The sequence below is a fragment of the Sinocyclocheilus rhinocerous genome, unplaced genomic scaffold, assembly GCF_001515625.1.
Source record: "Sinocyclocheilus rhinocerous isolate Xijiao unplaced genomic scaffold, SAMN03320098_v1.1 scaffold90, whole genome shotgun sequence".
Lineage (NCBI taxonomy): Eukaryota > Metazoa > Chordata > Actinopteri > Cypriniformes > Cyprinidae > Sinocyclocheilus > Sinocyclocheilus rhinocerous.
In genome coordinates, this window is record NW_015657969.1 from 865,564 (window position 1) to 885,747 (window position 20,184).

Consider the following 20,184-nt stretch of genomic DNA (forward strand, 5'->3'; position numbering starts at 1 on the left):
ATGCGTAAAAGTATCTCCATGTACTGAGAAATGAGGAAATGGTATATTATGCTTTTGCAGCGTCAAGGGTTTTAAACTCCTATATATTTTCAGCAAACAGTATTAAACAACTCTTCTGCAAATAAATAATCAAATAAAGCTAAGATGATGCAAGTGCATCAAATAGTACTTTAAAAAATGTTTTATAATAGATGTAGGACTACATTTAAAATGAAGGAAAAAAAGAGGGGGATTTCTCTTTTTATCTTAAATTCTGTCTTAAAAACCATGTAAATCTGTGTTGTAGAAAGACTGAGATATATCCATTGTCCATATAGTTTATTAGTTTTTCCACATTTTGTAGTCATTCTCAGTTTTGTAATTCTCATATAAGGAGGAAATATGAAGTTAATATGCTAATGTATCACAAATGTGTTACATGTAATCAAATGTGCTTTCTGTGTACTTTAAAACAGCATTTGTTTGAAATTATTTTTGAGTAGTATAAGGGTTCTGTTTAGGCAAAATATACTATAATAGTAAAATTGTTTATCATGTTTTGATATATATATATATATTATTTAAACATTTTGTAGTTTTATGAATTTATTACAATTTCACATTTGTACATTTTAGGTAGAGTAAGGAATCTGAGATTCTAACAATAAATTATTTATATATTTTTGTCTGTGATACAGTTGTGTGTGTGTGTGTGTGAGAGAGAGTTTGAATTGTATCACTGGCATGTGATCACATTCAAGCAGTCAAAGTGTATGAGAGTCTTATAAACTCCGTGCCGGTTTTCTGGATAACATTCTCTCGCTTTAGGAGTAGATGCTCCAGTAGATGATGTTGAAGAGAAAGTATGCCAAAGGAAAGAATATTCTGGAATAGGAGTCGATCTTGTAACTGTTGCTCATGATATGGTTGACACTTTGGCGGATAGAACGCCGCCGACGGAGGCGCGTGCCCAGGACGGGAGGGAGGTCGGGTGTTGTGGAGTTCTGGGAGGACATGCATGTGTCTGTGTTTAGGTCAGAGAGTGGAAATGCGCTGAGCTCTATGTCCTCGTCATGAAAGCAGCCGTCAAACGCCATGGCTTGAGATGCATCGTATCCCGAGAGCTGTAGGAGACAAAAAACAATTCACTTTTTCAGGAATTTATGTGGTACGATTTTTTTAAAATACAATATATTGGACGTTCAAGAAATAGTGCACCAAAAAATTTAAATTCTCTTGCTCCAAAATAAAAAATTATGTCTATGGCAGAGGTCTGATGATCAAGGACCAAAGACATTTTGATGTTATTCAGGTTCACAAGGGCCATATTTGAGATGTATTAATTATTTAAATCAAGATTACCCATGAATAATCACTCAAATTTTGCTCCGTTCACAGACAGCTATCATAAAGGTTAGGAATTATATTGCACATGATTAATATGGATTTTTTTTTATTATTTTTTTTGTCCTTTTGGAACTTGACAGTGTGGATAAAAATATATCTGATTTATAAAAAATATTATTTCATATTTATTTATTTATTATGCTGTCTTAAGTCCATTTTCCATTTATTATTTTTATTTTGCATTTATTGAGAGATTACCATATTTGATCAACAGGGGGAGACATTTTGATATTTTGCTGTTTTTTCTTGGTATGTCGACAGAATGCATCATTACACCGAAAATACTGAACATTTTTATGAAGTTTAGAGTGAATGAATTGAAAAATGTTGGATGTTTAAGGGAACTTTGACCTTTAATTGCTCGAGTTTCTTCATTTCCTCCTTAGTAGTGAAGTAGTTGACAGCTGCGTACTCGATGACGGACAGAAACACAAACAGGAAGCTAATCCACAAATAGATGTCCACCGCTTTCACATATGATACCTGAGGCATGGACGCTGACACTCCCGTAATTATGGTGGACATAGTCAACACTGTAGTGATGCCTGGATTGAACACATGCAGAGAGACACACATCTGATTTTACTGTACTATGATGCAGTCATATTTATCATTGTTCACATAATTGAAATGCAGTTCAGAGGTTGAAATCCAGTCATTTCAATAAGAATCCACACAACTGGGAATTTTTTGAAATGGCAAAAGATTTCCTTACACAGATTTCTCAACAGGTTCTTTTGGCCACGTTGACCAACAGAAAGCTGTTTGGTTTGAAAGTGACTTCTGAGTGAGCTATGCTTAAAGCATCATTACACAATTGGCACTAGACAATTGACCTTTTCAGCCCAAGAAATTTTGCAAATGTGACCGCACATTTAGACTGATTTACAAAGTTACAAAATGAGGTGCTGTCTAGATCAACATACTTGTTGACTCTTCCCAACCAATCAGATGTTAGGGCCAGCGACCGTGAAAGAAAAAGTGTGAAACTTCTGTGACACTATCACTAACAATCACCGCCAATCAGAACACATTTTGTAGGATATTGGACCCATGAGATTTCATAATGGGCGGAGCTACCCAGTGTGAAGGCTATGTTCACACGGCAGCAGATTACACATGTCAGTACTGTTTTCATGTGAAAAACACGGTTGCACTCACACATAGTTTGGTTATAAACGAGAGTGACAAATGCATTTACTGTTGATCCAGGACCATGTCCTACTTGGCTAAATCACGTTTGTGCAGGTTTGTTTCTTATCGTCTTGGGAAAAACATTTCGACTTTGGTAAGCAACTAAGAGACAACTAAGCAACCTAAACCTTCACCAGACCACACTGGGCTGCAGTCCAACAACATTAAAAATAGAGGTTCCAAAAGGGCGTTTTCACAGTGATCCCATAGAAGAACCATTTCTGAGCAGTTTTTGAACTAACATTTCCACCGTTGCATGTGTTTGGATATGTGTTACGCACCAAGCGACACACGGGCCGGTACCGCCCGCCTGTCGATCCAAAAAGACACCCAGGACAGCACAACCATCAGCATTGTAGGAAAATATGTTTGCAGCATAAAGAAGAATATATGTCTCCTGAGGATGAAGTTGATGTAGAGCCTGTTGTACCAGCCTGACAGAAACACATGTAAAGTCAGGAATTAATGACCTACTGGTATATTACCAAACAGGACAAAGAGATACGATTTGTCATAGTATAAATACGCAGAAGGAGAGAGAGGAAAGCGTGCCATACCCGTGCTGCTGTACAGCGCCAGACCGTGTGAGGGGTGAAACTCTTCAATGAAGAACTGAGAGAGGGCAATCTCATCTGTCCTCAAAGAGTCATTACCATTTTTCCAGTACAACATGAGGTCGTTCTCAGCATATGCATCTGAATGGGATACAGGAGAGAAGCCAAAAGATGAAGAAAAGAGGCAAAAGATTGTGCGCCCTGTTCAATTCATGTTCATATACATGGATAATTTGAAGTGTGCTATTATTGCACCATTTCATTAATGTTCTGGATTCAAACAGCATTTGTGGCATAATGTTGGTTCCTGAAGAAAGTAATTTCAAATCGGTCCTCATCTGATTCAAAATAGGCAGTAGCGAGGCACATACAATAAAATTAAATGGGTCCATGAACTCAATGGGTTTAAAAGTAGCCTGCATAAATATAGCTATTTTTAGATGTGATTTTGAAACACTAGCATTTGCTCTAGTAAGTAACAGTGATGTTGTCATTAACTAAAACTAAAACTATTAAAAAAAGATTTTAAAAAAGGCAAAAGCACAAACCTAAACTAAAATAAATAAATAAATGAAAACCGAAAATTTTAAATAAAAGCCAATTCAATATATTTATAAATATAATAATACATAAATAATACTAAAATAACACTAAGTAACAGACACTTTTAATTATTTAATTGACTGCATTGATTGCATTTTTCTTGATAAATATCCTGTTTCACTCAGTTTTATGTGACATTATGTGAAGAAATAGGTTGCACTAGCAATTCACAATGATTTTACTGCTATTATGTGTATCATATTGTAAATTTGTAAAGTTATAAATCATCATTTTTGGAATGGAACTACCTTTTTTCTAGTTATTTGATACTAATATAATTAAAAGTGAAAAGTTGCTAGGTTTACAGGCTTCACGTGACATTTAAAAGACCTTGAACAGAAAATGTCAGGAAGCACTTGTCTCATGCCAGCATATATAATGTTTAAGTCGTGCTGCTATACTTTCACAATAGTACATATTCTAACATTTATTTCATTACTCCATATACTTTCATTGTAAGCACCTTTCCATTACCATTACTTTACTGTCTAAATGGTGTCTAAAAAGCTGCGAGTTTGAATCCACAATTGCCATGTTTTCCCAACCTGTAAAATATCAGCTAAAAAAAAGAAACAATGTAGGTGGGACTCAATAAAAATCACACAAGAACTGAAGATGTTTCTAGGTGGACACGCACAGCTCTCCAATTCCAGGGAACAGTTCTGAGTGTCCAGTGGAAATCTACTGAAGTCCATTGAGCACAGAGAAGTAACTGTAATCCTACAATAAAGAGAATAGTCCATTAATAAAAATTACATATGAAGTAATGAATCATCAGAGGTTGCAGGCATCTACCTGACGCTGTAAAGGATGTTGCCGTCCGGGTAAACCCTCAGCATTATGTTCTCCATGGTGGTATCATGGATGAAGGAGCGCTTGGAATGAACAAAAAAGACATCAGGTTTCCAGATCTTCTTTATCAGACGGCCGTCGAATGTGCGGCTCAGATTGTTACTGGAGGGAAAAGCCAACCGTTCATCCTTCCAATAATGCCTCAGGTACAGGGTCATTGTGAAGTCCTGAAAGAGACCTTTAGATTTTACCGACCTTAAGACAAATATGACAACTTATTAAGGGCAACAGTGCAGGGCAGTGACTGGCATTTTGGTGCAAAAAAAATGGTTTTAGCATATGCCAGAAAGACCTTTTATATTGCTGAGATTTACTTTGTAGGAAGCCGAAGGCCTGCTTTTACAAGACCAACATTTTTTTAATTTAGTAAATATTGAAATATTGAATATTGAAGTTTGCAAAGAACATTTTATATATAGAATTAAGAACTGAGAATCTGAGGTTTGTATTGAGATTACTGAAATAATCACATAATGACTTTATCCCAAATATTTATTCATTAGAAGTACTAAAAGAATCATTAATGGAACTTTTAAAGAACTAGAACCATTACTGCATTTACACAAAAAGAGAATGTGGACTTTTACCATGTTTACTTCAGAGATGCTGTCTAAACTCTCCACCTGCACATCAATGCCCACAGGGATGGCAGATCCTGCAGAGCAGAAGACACGGTACATTTGCATACTGGTTCAGGAGGACAACAGTAATGCCTTTGATATCACCTTAGAGAAACCGCCTCTGTTGCTCCTACAGAGAGAGCATATGGAGCTCAAAATGTTACTCTAATCCTATTTGTCCCATCATTAATTAACAGTGGTCCACTGAATGGAAAGCATTCAAAGCCCGGTTCCACTTCTCAGTTTCCTTCAATCATGTAAGAGAAAGCCTAATCACCAATAAACTACTGTCTCATTTAAACCTTATCTATCTCTTTGTCTTCCCGCTTCCTCTTTTACAGTTAAAGCACTAGTAGATTAGCACGCCGCCCTGCTGGCTAAAAGGAAGTGATACAACGATTTATGCTTCCATCTATGCCTCCACTCACAGTGAGCCCCCTATGCTGTAATTTACCACTGATATGTGTCATTTACGTGCATGAATGCATTTATAACTACAGTTTAGAGTTTAATCTGTTGTTAAATATTATTTAGGGGTTGGATGAGACCAGATTGAGGATTTAACTGTGGAGGCCCTTCTGAAAAAGTAGTTTGCTTAATTGTATTAAACTTCAAATCTTACATTTAAAAATTAACAGGTTTTTACTGTAGCATTTTTACAGTCTTTTACCGTTAAATCCACGGTCATTTTTTACAGTGTACTGTTTTATAAATAAAATTCAGTCAACTGAATAAACTTAATTTAATACAATATATGGTTAAATATTTTGCTTATATTTATGTTTATACTATCTTGGTTTAAAAAAGGCACTTGCTATGATAACTGATATACTGCAATGACATTCATATGTTCAAATATGTGTGAAAATGGACTATGAGTGGCATCTTGCACTTTTCCATCTGTTTTAACAGGCCTGGGATGTAATCCAGATTACTGTCCACCAAAGCACATCTGTGTCCTCAACACCCATTGTCTAATTTGTGTTTGGCACAATCTGGGTCATGTTTGAATTTAAGACCACACTCACTGTGTCAAAGTCACCTCTGCCCGCTTTCCCCGAAGCAGAGAGATGGCAACATCCGCCTCGCTCTGCCCCCTGACACAGTGAAATGGTACAGTCCATTTCTAATCAGGTTTATTAAAAAGAATACTCTAATAGTGATTTTCAAGGTCAAGATGAAAACTGATAATTGGAGCAAATAAACAGTGAGTCCTGACCTCCAAAACCAGGCCTCATGGCAAAGTCGTGGTCTTCGATTCTTAGCAGCTGTTCAGTTTTGATCAGGAGGGACTTAGTGCTGTCCTTTCTCTTTAATTTGTAGTCCATCTGTCTGAAAATTGAGAAAAAAGGGTCAGGAGAAAAACACACACAGGCCATTATTGCACTTCAGTGGCATCTCAACAGGAGGGAATAACGGCAAAATTGTCCAGGGCCCTGTGAATAGGAGACCCTTGCATTACAGAGAGAGAACTAAAACATGTTTTAATCATTTGCCTGACCTGTTTCCATGTCAGAACGTTACTCTAAATATCTGCCTCAGTGCTCCAGCATCTGTAATACGAAAATAATTACTCAGCCATTAGAGGAATGATTTATAAAAAAGCAGCTTGTCGTACAACAGTGGTCGTGTGTGCCAGGTTGTGAAAATGAGCTACGGTTTGGAGCAGTTCCAGAAGCCTCCTGAGCAAGTCGTTCTCCGATCCCTGAGAGATGAGACATGAAATATGCCAAAAACACAGCAGTAACTAGTGAAGGTCAGTCGTAGACATACAATGTTTCCCCTAACATAGCCTTTCCGTCTGCGTGCTTTAATTGAAACACCAAATATACTGTCAATCATGCTGTGCTCATTATATGGCAAAGTTAATTGCACACTGAAGTGCAATTACAAAATGAAACCTCAAACTGAATACAGAACCACACAACCACTGTGTGATGGACTCATTACGCAATCATGCAAACAAAAACACAACAGAGGACTAATGACACAATGCATGCTGCTGTACACCACTGTGATTATGACAAAATAAAGAAATACAAGAATAAAATAAAAAAAACTAAATACATATAAATATAGTTAAATAAATGCATTTTTAACCTCATATTAACCTCTTTCTAAAAACAGAGATCACCATGATAAAGTGTTTATAAATATTCAGTGCAATGACACATTATGCATTAACAAAAACTACCTTGAAAACCTGGCTGACACTGTAAAAAAGCTTTTTAGGAAACTGCAGGCATGACTTTAATGCCAAACAGCAGTTTGGCTGCGCGCCATCCTCCACTATGAAAGGAAAAACCAGATGATGGCACCAGGATGGTTTTAATTACAGAATGAAAGAATATTCTCACTCCCGGGGTTGTATGTGACTCATTACCTTGTGGTAATATACAACCACTAACAACAGATTAAAGCCACACTTTATTCCTCATGTAGACAGATATTACAGAGACAATTCAATGATTCACATTTTCATTACTTTAAACAAAATAGACTATAATACTATATAAACTAAAATAAAGTACAGTATATAAATATTATACTAAAATAAAATAAAACTTTAAGCATATTTTATTTCGGCTAGTTGCCAAACCAACTTTTTTGATTTTCGTTTAGATTAATTACCACTAAAATAACTAAACCTAAATGAACTATAAATTAAAAAAATAAAGTGTGAGTAAAACTATAGACATATTTAAAAATAAATAAATAAAAAACAAACAAACCTTTCACTAAAATTAAAGTGAAGTAATAATAATAATAATAATGTAAATATTAAAAATGTTACTAAAATAATACAGATTCTCACAATCAGAGGCAACTTATCTACCTTGTAATATCCAATATAGCACACCTGAGTGGTTAATCAGAAATCCCCCAATGAAACACTATTTTCCAGTCAGCCACATCCTAAGCAACACAGAAACCCTTCAAAACTGGTTCTGGTGTCCTCCACTCTAATTAAACCCCCTGTTTACTCTTTCCTAATTACTGCCCATCTGTTCACACACTGAACCATGCTGGCAAATGACAAACTAGCAACACTGATCACTGATCTAATATTTAAATACTATTACATGTCTAAAAGTCCAAACAAAGTAATTTTAGAGTTATTACAACTAACAATACATAAATGTTAAAATTTGCTGAAGATAAAAAAGTTCAATTGAATCTATCAAAAAACCTACCATAATGTACACTACTGTTCAAAAGTTTGGGGTTGGTAAGATTTTTTTACATTTTTGAAAGAAGTCTCTTATGCTCACCATGAAGGCTGCATTTATTTAATCAAAAATACAATATTGTGAAATTACAATTTAAAATAATTTAATTATTTATAAAAAATTAAGATATTTTAAATTGTAATTTATTTCTGTGATGGCAAAGCTGAATTTTCAGCATCATTACTCCAGTCTTTAGTGTCACATGATCCTTCAGAAATCATTCTAATATGCTATTATTTGCTGCTCAAGAAACATTTCTTATTATTATCAATGTTGAAAACAGTTGTGCTGCCTAATATTCTTGTGGAAACCGTGATACATTTTTGTCAAAAGTCTTTATGAATATAAAGTTCATAAGAACAACATTTATTAGAAATAGAAATCTTTTGTAACATTATTAATGTTTTTGCTGTCGCTTTTTCCATACATTTTATTAATTGCTTAAAAAGCATACTGACCCCAAACGTTTGAAGTAAGTCAAAAGAATTTAAATATTCATTACTCACCCTCTGAATCTGTTTTTGCCATGCTCAGCCAAGTAAACATCCTTGTTTTTCTTCCGGTTAGGGTAGGGGTTGTTGAGCAAGGTGACGGGCCAGAGACAAGCGAGGCACAGCAGCCTGAGAGTCAGCAGGACCAGCTTCATGTCCAGATATGATGATGGAAGACTTTCTCTTCGTCTATAGTATGGGTCCAGAAATCTTCCACGGAGCCAAGACGGGATGGTTCCTGGGTCCTGGCCATCCCAAGCAAACCTCAGCTGAGAGGGCCCTTGGAAATGTTACCGTTTCTGCTGATGTTCCCACATCTCCCAGTACAATCGCAAATCTGAAATCTAGTTTGTTTGATCGAATTAGAGCATATATTCAGCATTCATCACCGCATACTTCAGCTGATTGTGTGCGTCAGCATGTGTCTGGTCGCTGTTGTCGACACGCTCTGGCTCGGTGGTGCTTTGTAAGCTAAACATAAATCAATAGGAATTTATACGGTAATAAAAGAATGACATTAATTCCTCAAATCCTCTTATCTGTAGCTGGTGGATCTTCCCTTAACCTACACAGTCTCTAATCGGGATTTCCACATGCCAGGAGTTATAGCTTTATGCCATCACTGTTGAAGATAAACTTGCCATTCCTGTCCACTCATGTTCATACACTTCATTCGCTGATGCTGAGGCGGAAAGCATACAAAGAGAACAAATAAGAGACAATAAGATGAACCTAAACATCAGAGTGACATGTTGCATTGTCGTATGGTGATCCTGTCATTGTCCTCTTGTTCACCTTCTTTCAAGAAAATAGCATTGGTATCACAGATGTAGTGCAGATAAAGAATCTGAGAATAAATATTACAGCAAATGAACATTTGAAGGTAGTAGTGCTGGTTAAAAACATTGCATTTGTGTTTTGTAGAGCGCCACTCTGGCATCACCTGATGATCTGCTCCAGTTTCAGGCAGATTCCTTCATTAGTTATTATTATAAAAAGCTCAGGGACTAACCAATCAAATCACATTAATGCAATCAATTACATTACAGAAGCATAGAGAGGGGCGGGGGGAGGGGAGAGAGAGCAAGATCAGGACGGACAGATTCAAAGAGGGGGAAAAAAATCATAAACCAATCGTGGACTCCATGTGTCCAGTAATCCCAGTGCATTGTTGGATTGGCGGATTACGGCCTGATCAGCGGTAGAGACAAGCTACATCATCACAGATACTGTAGCTGTATTGAGTTTGACTGGTTAGCTAAACATATCACAAGAGGAACTTGACAACTTATCAAAGAGTAAAAAAAGAGAGATCACTTCCTGTAAAAAAAAAAATAAAAAAGAAGAAGATTAACCTTGGCCCTTAGTCTCATGGCACCCAGCAAAAAAAAAAGAAAAAAAAAGTTTGTTTGTTTATAATTAAACCAAAAAATATATATAATACACATGTTTTTGTAAAACATCAAGCATTGCAATAGTAGGAGTAATTATTTAACAGATGTTTATAGGAATATTTTTTACCCTATTGGTGCCAACCCAACAAGTGAAAACAAATCATTAAATCATTAAACCATTGAATATTGATAATGTTTACTTGAAATGTACATTACAGTTTAAAAGTTTTGGGTCTGTATTTTTTTAAGACATCAATAATGTATTTACAATGCTGTTCTTTTGAACCTTCTATTCATCAAAGAATCCTAAAAGGCATGCATCATGGTTTCCAAAGAAATATGAAGCAGCTCAGCAGTTTTCAACACTGATAATAAAAAGAAATGTTTCTTAAGCACCAAATCAGCACATTAGATTGATTTCTGAAGGATCATGTGACATTGGAGACTGGAGTAATGGCTGAAAATATAATATTCATAGAATGACTACCGTATTTTTTCCGGAAGTCAAAAAGTGTTCAGAAACTCCACCCATTCATGTATCAGCACAAAGTGGCAGGCCTATGCTGATACTATGGGAGTATGTATTCTAAAATAAACTAGTCAGTCTAGTCTAGTTCACTGTCACAGAAGAAGCTTCCCTCCACAATCAAAACATACACACGTGAGTCTGCCTTTTGAATCATATCAACCACAACACAATACATAATAAACGGTTAAAGCCTTAGAGAGCCTGAGACAGTATGACATTATTACTTTTCTAATTCACTACTAATAGCAAAGAGACTAGAGAGACATTTTATTATTATCATCTACTATATGCTTTTGAGATTTGTTTTAATCTAAAGTGTGTAAAATTAGTAATGATGTATTAATTTAATCGCTTCTTGTGCTTCTATATAGAAGTGTGTGAGTTGTTTTGTTAAATTTACTGTAAATTCAGCCCCTTTATTAGCCCCCCCAGAGCCGTGTGAAGCACGTTTTATTATGAATGCGCGCGCTTTATTTGACGACTTGTGGACTGTTCAACTGCAACACCCGCTGACTGCAATGATAGAGCTTGGAATAGCCAGGACAATTTTTTATATAACTCCGACTGGATTCGTCTGAAAGAAGAAAGTCATATACACCTAGGATGCTTCGAGGATGAGTAAAACACAGTCTAATTTTAATTTCTGGGTGAACTAACCCTTTAAGCAGGCCAACAGTGTAGTTCAGAATCTCTAGAACATTTTTCATATGATTTCCTGGTCTAAACTGAACAATTCATTGTCTCAGACACACCACAAGGTCATTAAATGGTTTGAAATATGAAAGTGTTAAACTAAACAAAACACTGCTGAGACCTATAGCAGATTTTTTCATCCATGTTACTTACATTAACGGACATATTTGGTAAAAACATTTAAATGACTTGTTCTTAAAGGGGTCATCGGATGCCCATTTTCCACAAATTGATATGATTCTTTACTCACGAATGATTCGCGCGAACATAAGTAAATTGGACGCATTTAGGTAGATTGGGAGCGCATTCCCTTCAAAAACAAACGTAATCCACTGTGTCTTCAGCGGAGAAAAGAATAAGTGCAGAAATTCTGGCACCTTTTTTTAGTAAAATCAGACCAAGGAATCAAAACAAAAATGTCTTGACAGACAAAAAAATTTGCCTGCTTAATTGCCTGGTGTTTATCATCACCTGGGAAACCAGCATTTCAGCTCTGTTTTTCACCTATGAACTAAATAGTTTTAGGTCAAATTTGAAGATCTCAAGATGGACTTCAGAAACAAGAACAGATCGTGCCCTCCCATGAATGATAGTTAACTATACTAACCATAAAATAACTGATCGAAGATTAAACAAGACTAAGTATTTGTCACCTTGATGTCCTTATAAAATTGTTTATGTTCACCTCAGGTGTGAGAGAAATCATTCTTTTACACTGATTAGTGTTTAAAACCTCACGTTTTCCACTTTACCACACCTCTAGATGTTCAGGTAACCTGCACGTTCTCAGAAGACTGTGTCCTACCCTGTGTCTTTGAAGCAGTTGGAGATGAGACCATATACTGGTTCAGACAAAATGTCCCGATCCATAGTTCTAAACAGGGAAGCAGCCAGTTAGATCAGCCGGATCAAGGCTACAAAGGCAGGACCTCACTATTCACTGAAATGATTTCCTCTGGTAATGCATCTCTTCATATCCAGAAGTTGGCCCACAGGACAGGGGGAAGTACAGGAAGTCATATGTTCCTGTGGAGACGTCTACCCTGCTCCCAGTGTAAACCTGTTCATAGAGCCGGCTGGTCTACCTGATTCCCTCCAACACTTCACACACAAAACAGCTGACAAACAAGGCCTGTACTCGGTGGAGAGCAAGCTCAAGAAATTGAACAATCTGACCTACATCTGCCTCGTCCAATCATTCTACAGGTCCCAGACATGGAGGGCATCACTGCAGGAGAAAGGTTTGATCTCACAGAGCAAATTTATAGATGTCTGGACGCGTTACATTGCATTTCATCATCATTATTATTATTACACGACATTGCATCACAAAATATTTCCATGACCAACCAAACAGTTACACGCAGTCGAGAGAATATCATGTATCACAATGTTTCTTTATCTTACTGACCTTTCAAATGGCGCCTAGATAGTATTTTAACCAATTTTCAACTAAACAGAAATATTCAGCGTGGAAGGTCATGACTTCATCATCTCTTGCGTAGCCCCATGGAACCTGCAGAACTTCACACTGACATGGTCCTTCACCAAAGAAAACAAGTCCTCAACTATCTACACCTATGCCAGCCTCACAGAGAGGAGCTCAAGCGTTTGGAAGGACAAAGTGTGACTGGTGACCCCCAGGGGTCGAGGTGGAGACGGCTCACTGCAGCTACACAACCTGCTGAGACTAGAGCACACTGGAACCTCAACCTTCACCTGCATCCTCTCTGCTCACCAGACCAAACATGAGGTCCATAGAAGAATTAACATCACACAGTCCAAACATGAGGACCATAGAAGAGTTAACATCACACAGACCAAACATGAGGACCATAGAAGAGTTAACATCACACAGACCAAACATGAGGACCATAGAAGAGTTAACATCACACAGACCAAACATGAGGACCATAGAAGAGTTAACATCACACAGACCAAACGGAGAAACAATAATGTACAGTATGTGGAAAATAATGTGTTTTTTTAACCTTAAACCGCATAAACACATTTCATTACATCAAATACACAAAATAAGTTCTTTTTAGCAGCATCATATGACCCCTTTAACATCACACAGTCCAAACATGAGGACCATAGAAGAATTAACATCACACAGACCAAACATGAGGACAATACAACAGTCAACATCACACTAAAGCCTGGTGAGAGCATGTTATACCCTGTAAACCACCACTTTGCGCAAACATTTCTAACTTACTCAACATTTCTAAATTTAAAAATGAAGTTAAATTCACAAACAACAGAATTTTCCTTTTATGAAGCATATAGTTTGGCTATGAAATCCAAAACAGTCTTTCTGCAACTTGTTACTATCTTACGTTTTGGCAAATTGGTGTCTAATTCGTATCAGTTCCTTGACAACCGTAAATGGCCTAATAAAGAACCATAATATTTGGCAAAGGATTATTTAATGAAAATATTATTATTAATAATACATTTCATTATTTTTATGAAGATATACCATTTTATGGTATATCATTGTTGCTGTTTTATAAAAGGGCCATTTCTGTTATGCTGCACCTTTTAATATGCTACTTTTTTGTGTTAAATGTGTTATTTTATTAGAGTAGATCAGACTTTCATAAATATGCACTGGTTAAGCTGTAGGCAACTTGATTATTTTCACAATGACAAATAAAATGAACAAGATGGAACTCAACCAGAAGGCAATAAAAAGTTTAATTTTGCCATTGCTCAGTGAATGATTGAGAGTTAGTTTAAGTTAGAGTTTCAACTTTTAACTTTTACAATTTTGATTGTATCATTGAGGCTTCTGTAATTATATCAAGCATCACTTTTTTAGAGTGAGACAAACCAAACAATACCACACAATCACAGAATGAATCAAATGCATTTGTACTTATGTTTGTGCTGTTGTTTTCCCTCCAAGATGATGTCACTTCCTGAATGATGATGTCAATAAGGAAGTGGCTTTTATTTGTTATGCTAAAATGAACTAGAAAGTGACATCAAGGTATTTTGGAGATATTGAAGGCTTAGAAAAACCTGTAAAATAGCTGACAGTTAAAACTATATTAAAAATTAAAACATGTTAAGTTTGAAACATGAAAGTTTGGCAAAAATCTCTTGAACTTTGGTGGATGATTACTTCAGTTAACTAAACAGCGAGATGGGGATGTTGACATTCCATTCAACTTTCTTAAAGACATTTGTTTTATTTTTCAGCTAACAAACTTATTTTCCTCACATTTCAATGACCACACAAACTGTTTCTGCAGAAAAACAAAAGGATGAGAGCTCCCCCCAGTGGTGGATTCCTGCTGCTGCGATCACAGGCATTGCAGTCACTGCAGTCGCAGCATTCATAGGAATTATAGAATGTAAAGGTATGGATTACCAGAATCATCAGTCAATCAATATTTGGAATATCTACACTTATACTTACTATATATGTGCAACAATTGTATCTACTTCAAACCAGCTGGCTGTACAAAATCAAGTAAAACCCATGTAGAGGCTACATAGATGCAATCAATCAGAGGTTTGTGTGTGGTAGCAGTTGCATAATAAATCCTCCTCATCTCACTGCATCATATTCACAGATTTCTATCCTTTACAGTGACTCTTGCAAACAGCGGAACTGCATCTGAGGACACCTGCTTAACAGAAGAGATCGCCAACAGACCAACATGAGAATACGTGGGGGAAAAGTTTGTTTAAAACAGCATTGATGGGACCTTTTAGGCCTTCCTTCAAATCCTGAAAAGTGAATGATTTGCTGCCAAGACAAAAGGAGAGGCAAGAAGTATTTATTCATTTTATTATTATTATTATTATTATTATTATTAAGGAAATATTTGTCTATACTTACAGTAAAAATGACATAAAAACAATCCAATGTTGAATTTCTATTAACTTTTACTAATTGTATGTACTGGTATTTTGTTTTGTTTTTTAGATTTATGTTCTCTCAAATAATGTTTTGAATTGTATGCATGCTATCTGTTGACCTCACACATGAAAACTAAATGATTTTTGTATGTAAGAACATCTACTAAATGTCTTAAATGTAAATGTAATTTCTATTAACTATATTAATTATTAAATATCAGCTTTCATACATTTATACAATTTTAATTAACAATAAAAATGTATGTGAAATGCTATATGAATCATTAGTATATATACAATCACCTCTTGTATATGAAATTATCTACAGTTAAAAGGTTTCTTTTCTGCTCAAATCTCAGATGTTCCGTTTTAAATCATAAATAACAAGTAAAAGTAAATAATGGTTTTGTACACCTGTCAAGGTAAAAGAATTACATAATGCACTTTCATTATGACTCCTGTTAGGCCTCTAAAAGCCAGTTAAAATTATTTACAAAATATTCGAATTATTTTTGAATGATTTATAATCATGATTGTGATTTATGTGCGCAAATACCTATCAATAGCCTACTGTCTGATTGTACAATTGAATCTGTATTTCCACATAATTACGGCAATTTGTTTCTGTGATTCACTGCCATTTTTAAACTTACAACATGTACAACACTGATATTCATGGAATGAGGTGAAGTTAAACTTTGGGTTCGTAAACATAGTAGGAGGGTTCTAAGTAAGACTTGTGTAGACTTAGTAAGACTTGTGCAGCCTGTTAATCTCCACAGAGGATGTATTGCAATGTGGAGGAGTAGAATAGTAATAAAAAGTATTCAAAATAGAAAGTAGTAGGTAGAAAGACGTATTACCTTCGATTAGTTTAAACTATGTGACTATGAAGCTGTTTTTCTTGCTGTGGATTCTGCCTGTAACCTTAGGAAGTAAGAAATCAAAATATCTACTGACATTTATTTACATGTCTGATATGTGCCTCAAAAACTTTCAACTCATTAACTCAACCTCAGAAACAGACTGCCTCATTCAGTCACATTAGCACCTCAGTGTCTCTTTAAAAGAAATGACAATCGCAAATGTATTTGTAATTAAATGATTAATTGTAACTTTAATTGTAAAAATGTTTATTTAACTGTATATTACATTAATGTCAATGCTTGAACTGTTTTTTTTTTTTTATGTTTCTTACGGAGTTCAATATAATAGTTTTCTCAGATTTCTCAGATCATTTTTTTTATATATATGAAATACCAAAAATAAAAGTATTTTTAAAAACATTAGCTAGAATTATGAACACACAACATTGACTGATGGATCTGCAAAGAATCTCTGGGAGTCATTAAGAAATTGTGATACTATAATCTAAGAAATATGAGGTAAACGTGTGAATACATATTTCTTCAAATGTGTGCAATTTCAGACTAAAAGTATGTATGTTGTGTAGCGAAGCACTGTGATCAAAAATAAATGGGAGCAAATGTGACTAAATATGTTCAGGTTTGTGTCTCTTTATTCTATTCGAAATATCAATAACTACCGATTGATTTTGCAAGCTTTTACATTTCTGACAGAAATTAAGATTGCTTAATTTCATTGTAACCAATTATTGTTATACACAGTGGTCAAATATTGAAGCTATTTATTCAAAGCTGAATATCAAATCAGAATCAATATTGGCAAAAAAAATAGTCTATATAGTCAATTGTACATCTACCTCTTCCCAGCTCTATCTTAATATTTTATTTAACATTATTTGCAGTTAAAAAGTTTCTTGTGTCCTAAAACCTCAAATGTTCTGTTTTCAATCATAAATAACAAGTAAAAGTAACTAATGGTTATGTCACGTTGCGCCTACGGTGAGGAGCGAGGAACAAGGAGCGAGGAACATGGAACGAGGAACATGGAACGAGGAGAACGCTGGAGAACCAGGATACACAGTCTTTATTGACATTGACATTGACATTGACATTGACATTGACATTGACACCACAGGACTCACACATAGGACACAGGGATTGACGATCAATACCGGACAGTAAACGAGGGGCAGAAAACACTTTAAATACACTGAAACTAATGGGACACACCTGGGAACAATGGAACAGAACGGGGAACACCTGGAACAAATGATAACACAATCAGGACAGGAACAGGAAGACCAAATAAGGAAATAAACATAACATGGAGCATGTGGGGGAAGGAAACACACATAAACACAGAACAGAGTCTGACAGGTTCTATACACCAGTCAAAGTAAAAGAATTACATGGCCTCTAAAAGCCAGTTGGAGGCAGCACATTATTTACAATCACGACATGGTTGTCTTTTGCACAATTGTCATCTCACAAACACCTATCAATATCCTACTGTGTGTATGTTCAATTAAAACCTGTATTTCCATATATAATAAGGGCTATTTGTTTCTGTGATTCACTGCCATTTATGCCATTTATAAAATACAACATGTATAGGCCTATTTTACACACTAATATTCATGAAATGAGATGAAGAGTAACAAAGTTTGTGGGAGGGTTCTAAGGCCAGTGTGGCAACTCCTGAAGCCTGTTAATCTCCACAGAGGGTGTGTTGCAATGTGAAGGAATCAAAATAGAAAGTAATAGGTAGAAAGACGTATTACCTTCGATTAGTTTAAACTATGTGACTATGAAGCTGTTTTTCTTGCTGTGGATTCTGCCTGTAATCTTAGGAGGTAAGAAATCTAAATATCTACTGACATTTATTTACATGTCTGATATGTGCTTCAAAAACTCTCAACTCATTAACTCAACCTCAGAAACAGACTGCCTCATTCAGTCACATTAGCACCTCAGTGGCTTTTCAAAAGAAATGACAATCACAAATTTATTTGTAATTAAATGATTAATTGTAACTTTAATTGTAAACTTTTTAACTGTATATTGCATTAATGTCAATGCTTGAACTGTTTTTTTTTATTTTTCTTACGGAGTTCAATATAATAGTTTTCTCAGATTTAATAATACTGTATGAATATATGTATATATATATATATATATAATAAAAATTGTTTATATATATAAAAAAAAACATGTGGTGTGCATCTTGAGACAAATCAATCGCACTGACATATTTTTAAAAATGTCAGTGCAAGTTTCTTTCAGTTAAAACAGCTCAGACATGCATTTTAGTCTGGGACTAGGCTTAAGTCTTGTCTGTGAAAGCAGGGGTATAAACCATAAACCAAGCTAAGCAGCTACGAGGTGAATCACATCATTACAAATTTTTATTTAAGGCAAAATTTATATGAAAATTGGACAAAAAGATAAAGGTACAAAACTATTTGACAGCTTAAGTGAGTGAAAGAACTACAATCCTGTGAACAATGCTGGGTAGTAACTAATTATATGTAATCTGGATAACGTAATCAGATTCCAAAAATTAAGAATTTGTAATTAGATCACATTTTAAAATACTTGTAATCAGACCACAGTTACATTTTTATTTATTACATTACATATTATTCACACAAGTCTTTGTCTTTGGAAGGCTTTTGTCTTTCAAACACATTAAAATGCACAGATTTGCATTATTTCTTATTCAGATTTAATGCAGGGATTCCCAAACTTTTTTTTCAGCTGAACCTCTTTCACCTAATATATTTACTTGAAGTAGCCCTGAAATTTTAAGGTAGTCAGTTAATTATTAATAACACATTTGCATGTTCAGGCTTCTCTGAGGTTGGATAATGGTCACATGACATGCAGGTAAACAAATAAAATATTTAATCTTTTTTAGTACGTGTTTTATTTTGATTGTTGTTATTTTAAAGAGATTTATTTTCATTTAAAAATTTTAGGATTCAATTAATTATTAGCTTTTCATTAAATTCACAAACTCCTTGCATTTCCTTCAGGAACTCCAGTTTCAGAAAACATTATGCAATATTTAATGCACTTCATGTTACTAATAGCAATGAATGGAATTCTCTTTGTATTTTATATCAATATTGTACAATACTATTTAAATCAATGTACTAAACAAGTTAGTAACAAGTTAGTTTTAGTAATCTAAAAGTAATCAAAAAGTAGTCTGATTATATTACCTAAAATGTGTAATGTAATGAATTATATTATTTTTGTCATGTAATTTGGAATCAGTAATGGACTACAATTTGTAAGTAATCTACCCAACACTGCCCGTGAAGCATTGCGATTGACATAATTAAATACAATTTTATAAGAAAATATGCATATACAAATATTTAAGTATTCTGAGAGCGTAGGAAGACGACTCGATTGCATAATTCGAGATACTCTTCTTTCCTTTGAGTGTAGATGGGAAGTTAACAGAAAGAAAATAGTCATTGAAAATTACAGCACCAATATGATCTAAAATCATCTATTCCTTTTTTTTTTTTTTGAGAAAACATCACAAAATAATTGTTATAACTGTTTTGCTATATGTTTATATTTTTAGCTCCAGCTAAATCAGTGAACATCACATTAAAAGGTGATACAGTCATCTGCAGCACCGGTGGAGTTTATCCAGAACCAAAAGTCTTGTGGTCCTCAGACCCTCCAGCAAAGGAGACGCTGAACAATGTCAGCCAAGCAGAAGATAACCTGTTTACAGTGACAAGTCAACTGAAAGTGGATGCCATCACAGATACCTACACATATAACTGCTCGATAACTACTAATACATACAGCTATACAGCTAGTCTGAAACAACAAGGTGAATTCTCAGATTTTGTTTTTTTTGTTACAGTGTCACA

General features: G+C 35.0%; 1 protein-coding gene and 1 pseudogene across 1 annotated transcript; one reads left to right on the forward strand and one right to left on the reverse strand.

Moving 5' to 3' along the window:
- Nucleotides 1-666: 666 nt before the first annotated feature.
- Nucleotides 667-9,391, reverse strand: LOC107721848 (gamma-aminobutyric acid receptor subunit rho-3-like). Its single transcript, XM_016530017.1, has 9 exons — nt 8,946-9,391; nt 6,429-6,541; nt 5,177-5,244; nt 4,533-4,756; nt 4,375-4,457; nt 3,138-3,275; nt 2,862-3,014; nt 1,738-1,931; nt 667-1,103 (listed from the first exon to the last, which is right to left on the reverse strand). The coding sequence occupies exons 1-9, from the start codon at nt 9,083-9,085 to the stop codon at nt 804-806; spliced, it is 1,413 nt and encodes a 470-aa protein (XP_016385503.1). The 5' UTR covers nt 9,086-9,391; the 3' UTR covers nt 667-803.
- LOC107721834 (uncharacterized) lies at nt 9,094-15,227 on the forward strand (annotated as a pseudogene).
- The last annotated feature ends 4,957 nt before the right edge of the window (nt 15,228-20,184 follow it).